This window comes from Salmo salar, chromosome ssa02 (assembly GCF_905237065.1).
Source record: "Salmo salar chromosome ssa02, Ssal_v3.1, whole genome shotgun sequence".
Lineage (NCBI taxonomy): Eukaryota > Metazoa > Chordata > Actinopteri > Salmoniformes > Salmonidae > Salmo > Salmo salar.
The window spans coordinates 82487488-82496425 of NC_059443.1; the positions used below are offsets into that span (position 1 = coordinate 82487488).

An 8938-nucleotide genomic window follows, 5' to 3' on the forward strand; every position below is an offset into this window, starting at 1 on the left:
ACAACATTAATATGTGTGGGTAGAGACAACATTAATATGTGTGGGTAGAGACAACATTAATATGTGTGGGTAGAGACAACATTAATATGTGTGGGTAGAGACAACATTAATATGTGTGGGTAGAGACAACATTAATATGTGGGTGTGGGGTTCATCTGGTCAACAACAACCCCCCCACACACACACACACAAAAAAGGTTCTGCAACAGAAAGCAGCACAATATGTTGAGTAAAGTATTTTGTTAAACTTTTTGAACTGGAAAAAATGCTGCACTAAGTAACAATGACCACACAGTTGCAGTTAAAATGTAACATTGTATCCTACCATGACTATATCCAACCCTACTCCATGTGTTGCTACTATCATGTATCCTACCATGATTATATCCAACCCAACTCCATGTGTTACCACTATCATGTATCCTACCATGACTATATCCAACCCTAGTCCATGTGTTGCTACTATCATGTATCCTACCATGACTATATCCAACCCTACTCCATGTGTTGCCACTATCATGTATCCTACCATGACTATATCCAACCCAACTCCATGTGTTGTTACTATCATGTATCCTACCATGACTATATCCAACCCTACTCCATGTGTTTCCACTATCATGTATCCTACCATTACTATATCCAACCCAACTCCATGTGTTGCTACTATCATGTATCCTACCATGACTATATCCAACCAGACTCCATGTGTTTCCACTATCATGTATACTACCATGACTATATCCAACCCTACTCCATGTGTTTCCACTATCATGTATCCTACTTGGCTGAAGCTTTGATCCAGTGGAAGAAGTATTGAGGAGCAGGGAGGTTAAAGGTCACTTCAGGATACAGCTGTTACTCTAAACTATCTCTAAATAATACAGTAATGAGAGAAAATGTATAGAATATTTAGGGCCCTATAACATCTCTATCTATATATAACATCTCTATCAAATCTTTTAGAATTTTTCTTACCTAATTCCGTTTATTTATTTATTATTCTGTTTTCTGTGTTTCCAGGTTTCTGATTTGTCCCTGTTTTTCCCTCTCAAAATCACACTGTTAATAGAAAAACAACAACATTGGATGTTCTAAGTCCACAACAATACTTAAACCACATCAGGAGACCACTTTTGAAGTCTGAGAAAAATCTAATACATTTTTGTTTTTGTGTGTAGATACCCTTTAATGCAAGTGGCACCAGCAAGAGCCTTGCTTGGTTAGTGGTGTCTCTGTAGCACACATGTGATTGCAGAGTTTGCTGAACAAATCACAACTGGCTTGATGCAAATAATCATGATATCATTCTGCCAGGTAGACATAGACTACTTTGAAGTTAACATTGAGTTGACAAGGTTTTTTGGGAAAGCTTTTCTATCAACCAGATAATGGCTGTCATTAGTGTACCGGGTTTCTTATGCACCACAGGAGAACCAAGAAATGAAGAGCGACACCACGGCTATCTTTTAGGCTTTTATGTTGATCTGCAATAGTATTGTGAAAAGACAGGACAGGAACACATCAGTCTCCAATGCACCACCTGACAAGTTGTTCTACACAGGAGCATGAAGAAAGGTAAAACACATATCCTGTCTCACATCCCCAATACATTGCTAGGTGCTTTCAGTGTTGATAGTAGCAAAATACAACAACTCATGTACAAAACCACTGCAACACAAACAAGTTACAACGTAAAATCGCCTTAGAGGGCAAAACCTACATCCCCCATAATGCAACACCATCACTAGTCGGCAGCTCAGCTAGCCGTCTGCATCACAGAAAGAAAGTCATGCTAGCTAGCAACACTTTTAGCACTCTGTAACTATATTAATAACAACAATAAAACTCTGAAAGTTACGTGTTTCGATAGTCTCACATCCCCTTATAACAATATCTACAGCATTAACCTTGGGACGTTTATTTATTTCACGTTACGGACTTCTACAAAGCAGTAATCTGCAACCCGTACCTTTCTCTCTCAGTGTTTTCTCAGACTGAGGAGAGCGGGAGCTATGGGTAGTACCAGGGTGTTAGTAGGTGACGTAAGCACCCAGATAAAATAAAATACATTTAATGAAACAAAACCTGAAGATGTTAACATCATTCAGCTACTGTAGCTGCCTACCTAACATTAACAGGCATCACCAGTAGCGCAACAATTAAAATTAGAAACCAAAAGTAAAGTTCCTGGCGATCTGACTCCCCCCCCTTTCTGTCTGAACTTGGAATATTCCTGTTCGCGGGCTTTTGGCCACTGACCCTCAACCTGATTGTTCTGTTCTGCGTTCTGTACTATTCTAATAATTTGAAGTTTGCTGGAATAACCATTTTAACTCTACTACATTAGCATCATCACTAACAGCTACACATAGTGGCAGACAAATGCACTCAGACAGGGGCATTTCCGGGCTGTTTCCTCTTCAGAAAGTTGAAGGAAAATACTAATCACTTAGGTGAATTTAACAACGACTTGCAGGCAGTGGGTTCAGAATAACTATGAGAAAAATTGAATCCAAATTATACCTCCAACCAAAAGGACACTTTAGAGACAGGAAGGGTAAAGGGGCATGTGCTCTACACAGGTAGAGCCCTATCTGTCCATGTTGCCTTATGCAAACTGCTTCATGTGGCAACACCAACACTCACCTAAATAGCCCATATGCCACTGGGTGAGAGAAGTTTTCATTGTTTTTGGGCATCATTATGTGAGGTGTTATTATGTGTTGTTAGTGATGAGCCTTGGTCAATTTATCTCTGAATATGCCACCCTCTTCAATATGTCACCTAATCCTGCCTAATAGGCAGGCCAGCCCTGGAGGAAAGTATTGGCTGTAGGAAGAGTATTGGCTGTAGGAAGGAAGAGAAAATATAACATCTGGTTGTTTTTAAATTACTTCTTATGACATTGTTTGCCAGAATAAAGATTGTAATGGAGATTTTTCTTCCAATCTGCGTTTCCCACTCCAGTCAGCAGATGGCGATGTGAGTTTTTCAGGTGATGCTTCTTGCGTTACGTTTAATCTAGTGGACAGGACATAAACAGCGACAAAAGGCTACTGATTCAACCAACGCGGTGGTGTGCTAGCAAACATAAAACAGAATCATTGAAGCGGTTTTGTGTATATTACTCTATCTACTAGCTCATTTCAACGTAATTTGCTTGTGAAATTAGCGAATGTGTTAACTTGATACCTCGTTAGGCTAATCTCCCGGAGCATAAACACACTAAGCAAGATGGAGAAAGAAGCTCTGGTGAAAGGTGACGAAGAAGCATTCAGAATGGAAAAGGAGGAAGAGGAGGCTATCACAGTGAAAGAAGAGGATGATATTACAGTGAAAGAGGAAGATGTGAAAGAGGTTGTCAGAGTGGAAGAGGAGGTAGAAGCTTTCAGAATCAAAAATAAGGAAGATGAGAATGTAGTAAAAGAAGAGGAAGAACATTTTGGAGTGGAAGAGGACGCTATCTCAATTAAAGAGGAGGAGGAACATGTCTTGGGAGTGAAAAAGGAGGAGGAGACTGAAGTACCGATTACCACTAGTGAGTACTATCTTAAAAACAGGGACACAAACTATGCAGTTGTTGAACTAATGTGGGGTTTTAAATGGGCATTCTACTGAAGTTCTACACTTGAATATGTTCTTCAGTACTGTAGGAATTGTTTAAGGGACAATCTGCCATTGGTACATATATTCTGGGAACTTGTAATTAGATGAATTGAATTCTCCATGTGGTCTATATTAAAGAGCACTTAATCTAATATAACAGCCTTTTAAAATTCAATACTGGTGCATAATTGTTTACTTAAAATATCAAACAGGACACAAAAGGAACCCATAAACAATATTTTATAAAATCATGATGAAAGTGGCCAATTTTAGGCCCTTTTTAGAAATATTAATGGCTCTTGTAAGACCCTTTGTGATTGCAATAGAAGATCATAAGTTTACCATCTGTTTGATGTTCTCATTCACACAGGAGAGAGACATGACTATTGTGGATCCTCTGGGGAGCCTCAACAACATCCTGATGCTGACGAGTCAGAGAAGAGTCTCTCCAGATCAGAACACCAGATGGTACAGCTTGGTCTGGTCTAGCATACAGCTTGCTCTATCAGGGTCTGGGCTGGGTTTCTGTTAAGCACTTTATGGCAACAGTGACATCAGCATCCATAATGATATGTGTCTGTGTCCCCTCTTTATGGTTACCAGGACAACACTAGCCCTCCCTCCCTCCTGGAGTCCCTGTGTCGTGCCTCTCCTGGTAGCGCCTCACTGCTGGGTATGAAGAGGTTGTCTGTGCTGCTGGTGGACTGCAGGAAATCAACGGGGCTGAGTGGAACTGTGAGAGGAGGAGAAGAGAAGAAAGGATCAGATTTGACTCAAAGTAAGTGCTGTAGTTTAGTTTGAACAAATAAAATAGATCTGACCACTGGTATCTGTTACCAGGACAACCAGCAGAGTTCTGTTAGTTGACATGAAGGTGGACTGAGAGAAACCAATTGACCATATAAAACCTTGACGAAAGCTAGCTTTGGAGAGAAAGTTTCAAGATGATCTGATGTAAGGTTCATGTTTTACATAAACTGTTCCTCAAAACATTATGGATGTTACATTGTCTGTCCCAGTCAACCCCCTATCTTTACAAGACTAGAACAGGCAAACAAAACTCAAGACACTTCAATGTGGTCTGTATTGCTTCATTAACATCTGATCTACAGAACTTGTTAAAAATGGCAAATATATATTTAAAACAAGCTCTGTAAACCTTTTCTAAAAGCTATGAAATATGATTAAATGAAAAGCATTTTTTTGTGAGACTTGTTCTTCGTCTCTGTAACGGACAAAATTAATTCAATTTCCTACTTTAACAGGTCAAACGAAGCCTGAACTCCAACATATAGACCTTACAGAACGTTGTTTAATTTGGAAATGACTAACTTGATTTGTTAATGTGTAACTGACGTCAGTGTGGTGCCAACAGTTTAGCTTCCTCCACTGTCCCTGGATATCTCCATCTGCAACGTTTCAAGCTAACGTTCTCTGTTTCACGGAAACATGGCTCACTCGGGATACGTTATCAGAGTTGGTACAGCCACCTGGTTTCTTCACGCATCGCGCTGACCGAAACAAACATCTCTCTGGTAAGAAGAAGGGTGGGAATGTATGCCTTAGTCGTGGTTGTGGTGTGATCATAACAACATACAGGAACTCAAGTCCTTTTGTTCACCTGACCTAGAATTCCTGACAATCAAATGCCGACCACGTTATCTACCAAGAGAATTCTCTTCGATTATATCACAGTGGTATACAGTCGTGGCCGAATGTTTTGAGAATGACAAATATTAATTTCCACAAAGTTTGCTGCTTCAGTGTCTTTAGATATTTTTGTCAGATGTTACTATGGAATACTGAAATATAATTACAAGCATTTCATAAGTGTCAAAGGATTTTATTGACAATTACATGAAGTTGATGCAAAGAGTCAATATTTGCAGTGTTGACCCTTCTTTTTCAAGACCTCTGCAATCCGCCCTGGCATGCTGTCAATTAACTTCTGGGCCACATCCTGAATGATGGCAGCCCATTCTTGCATAATCAATGCTTGGAGTTTGTCAGAATTTGTGGGTTTTTGTTTGTCCACCCGCCTCTTGAGGATTGACCACAAGTTCTCAATGGGATTAAGGTCTGGGGAGTTTCCTGGCCATGGACCCAAAATATTGATGTTTTGTTCCCCGAGCCACTTATCACTTTTGCCTTATGGCAAGGTGCGCCATAATGCTAGAAAAGGAATTGTTCGTCACCAAACTGTTCTTGGATGGTTGGGAGAAGTTACTCTCGGAGGATGTGTTGGTACCATTCTTTATTCATGGCTGTGTTCTTTGGCAAAATTGTGAGTGAGCCCACTCCCTTGGCTGAGAAGCAACCCCACACATGAATGGTCTCAGGATGCTTTACTGTTGGCATGACACAGGACTGATGGTAGCGCTCACCTTGTCTTCTCCGGACAAGCATTTTTCCGGATGCCCCAAACAATCGGAAAGGGGATTCATCAGAGAAAATGACTTTACTCCAGTCCTCAGCAGTCCAATCCCTGTACCTTTTGCAGAATATCAGTCTGTCCCTGATGTTTTTCCTGGAGAGAAGTGGCTTCTTTGCTGCCCTTCTTGACACCAGGCCATCCTCCAAAAGTCTTCGCCTCAGTGTGCGTGCGGATGCACTCACACCTGCCTGCTGCCATTCCTCAGCAAGCTCTGTACTGGTGGTGCCACGGTCCCGCGGCTGAATCAACTTTAGGAGACGGTCCTGGCGCTTGCTGGACTTTCTTGGGCGCCCTGAAGCCTTCTTCACAACAATTGAACCGCTCTCCTTGAAGTTGTTGACGATGCGATAAATGGTTGCTGATCTTACTGGCAGCAATATCCTTGCCTGTGAAGCCCTTTTTGTGCAAAGCAATGATGACAGCACGTGTTTCCTTGCAGGTAACCATGGTTGGCAGAGGAAGAACAATGATTCAAAGCACCACCCTCCTTTTGAAGCTTCCAGTCTGTGATTCGAACTCAATCAGCATGACAGAGGGATCTCCAGCCTTGTCCTCGTCAACACTCACACCTGTGTTAACGAGAGAATCACTGACATTATGTCAGCTGGTCCTTTTGTGGCAGGGCTGAAATGCAGTGGGAATGTTTTTGGGGGATTCGGTTAATTTGCATGGCAAAGAGGGACTTTGCAATTAATTGCTATTCATCTGATCACTCTTCATAACATTCTGGAGTATATGCAAATTGCCATCATACAAACTGTGGCAGCAGACTCTTTGAAAATTACTATTTGTGTCATTCTCAAAACTTTTGGCCAAGACTGTATATCCCCCCCAAGCAGACACATCAACGGCCCTGAAAGAACTTCATTGGACTCTATGTAAACTGGAAACCACATATCCTGAGGCTGCATTTATTGTAGCTGGGGATTTTACAAGGCTAATCTGAAAACAAGGCTCCTTAAATTTTGCCAGCGACCCGGGCTGGCAAAATTCTGGATCATTGTTACTCTAACTTACGCAACGCATACAAAGCCCTCCTTTCGGCAAATCTGACCACGACTCCATTTTGTTGCTCCCAGCCTATAGACAGAAACTAAAACAGGAAGGTTTGGTAGGCTTGATTACCAACAACGATGAGACGGCCTACAGGGAGGAGGTGAGGGCCCTCGGAGTGTGGTGTCAGGAAAATGACCTCACACTCAATGTCAACGAAACAAAGGAGATGATCGTGGACATCAGGAAACAGCAGAGGGAGCACCCCCCATCCACATCATGGGACAGTAGTGGAGAAGGTGGGAAGTTTTTAAGTTCCTCGGAATACACATCACGGACAAACTGAAATGGTCCACCCACACAGACAGTGTGGTGAAGAAGGCGCAACAGCGACAGCGATAGCGCAACTGCGCCTCTTCAACCTCAGGAGGCTGAAGAAATTTGGCTTGTCACCAAAAACACTCACAAACTTTTACAGATGCATAATCGAGAGCATCCTGTTGGGCTGTATCACCGTCTGGTACGGCAACTGCTCCGCCTACAACCGTAAGGCTCTCCAGAGGGTGGTGAGGTCTGCACAACGCATCACCGGGGGCAAACTACCTACCCTCCAGGACACCTACACCACCCGATGTCACAGGAAGGCCAAAAAGCTCATCAAGGACAACAACCACCCGAGCCACTGCCTGTTCACCCCGCTATCATCCAGTAGGCGAGGTCAGTACAGGTGCATCAAAGCTGGGACCAAGAGACTGAAAAACAGCTTCTATCTCAAGGCCATCAGACTGTTAAACAGCCATCGCTAACATTGAGTGGCTGCTGCCAACATACTGACTCAAATCTCTAGCCACTTTAATAATAGAAAATGTGATGTAATACATGTATCACTAGTCACTTTAAACAATGCCACTTTATATCATGTTTACATACCCTACATTACTCATCTCATATGTATATACTGTACTCTATACCATCTACTGCATCTTGCCTATGCCGTTCGGCAATCGCTCATCCATATATTTATATATACATATTCTTATTCATTCCTTTACACTTGTGTGTGAAAGGTAGTTGTTGTGAAATTGTTAGATATTACTGCATGGTCGGAACTAGAAGCACAAGCATTTCGCTGCACTCGCATTAACATCTGCTAACCATGTATGTTTTGATAGCTGTGGAGTGAGCTTATGGCACGTTCTTACCTCCGTTACACATGCTCAGGTTGACTACAGTACCAGTCAAAAGTTAGGACACAACTACTCATTCAAGGGTTTTTCTTAATTTTGTACTATTTTCTACATTGGAGAATAATAGTGAAGACATCAAAACTATGAAATAACACTTATGAAATCATATAGTAACCAAAAAAGGGTTAAACATATCAAAATTTATTTTATGTTTGAAATTCTTCAAAGTAGCCACCGTTTGCCTTGCACACTCTTGGAATTCTCTCAACCAGCTTCATGAGGAGTTCACCTGGATTGCATTTCAATTAACAGGTGTGCCTTGTTAAAAGTTCATTTGTGGAGTTTCTTTCTTAATGCGTTTCAGCCAATCAGTTGTGTTGTGACATGGTAGGGGTGGTATACAGAAGATGCCCTATTTGGTAAAAGACCAAGTCCATATTATGGCAAGAACAGCTCAAGTAAGCAAAGAAAAACGACAATCCATCATTACTTTAAGACATGAAGGTCAATCAATCTAGAAAATTTCGAGTAGGTGAACGGATGATCTCTGCATGTGTGGTTTCCACCATGAAGAATGGAGGAGGTGCAATGGTGTGGGGGTGCTTTGCTGGTGACACTGTCAGTGATTTATTTAGAATTCAAGTCACACTTAACCAGGTTGGCTACCATAGCATTCTGCAGCGATACGCCATCCCATCTGGTTTGTGCTTAGTGG

The 8938-nt window shown here is 41.7% G+C and overlaps 1 protein-coding gene across 1 annotated transcript; it reads left to right on the forward strand.

Moving 5' to 3' along the window:
• The first annotated feature begins 2986 nt into the window (after positions 1 to 2986).
• LOC106608471 (cilia- and flagella-associated protein 251) lies at positions 2987 to 4098 on the forward strand. The gene is made up of 2 exons (XM_014206402.2): positions 2987 to 3541; positions 3980 to 4098. The coding sequence occupies exons 1-2, from the start codon at positions 3238 to 3240 to the stop codon at positions 4096 to 4098; spliced, it is 423 nt and encodes a 140-aa protein (XP_014061877.1). The 5' UTR covers positions 2987 to 3237.
• The last annotated feature ends 4840 nt before the right edge of the window (positions 4099 to 8938 follow it).

What these genes read in the sequence shown, in the direction of transcription:
- LOC106608471 (XM_014206402.2), top strand. Translation starts at nt 3,238, where the DNA reads ATGGAGAAAGAAGCTCTGGTGAAAGGTGACGAAGAAGCATTCAGAATG. An exon ending in TGAAGTACCGATTACCACTA is followed by an intron (nt 3,542 to 3,979) that starts GTGAGTACTATC and finishes TCATTCACACAG; the next exon opens with GAGAGAGACATGACTATTGT.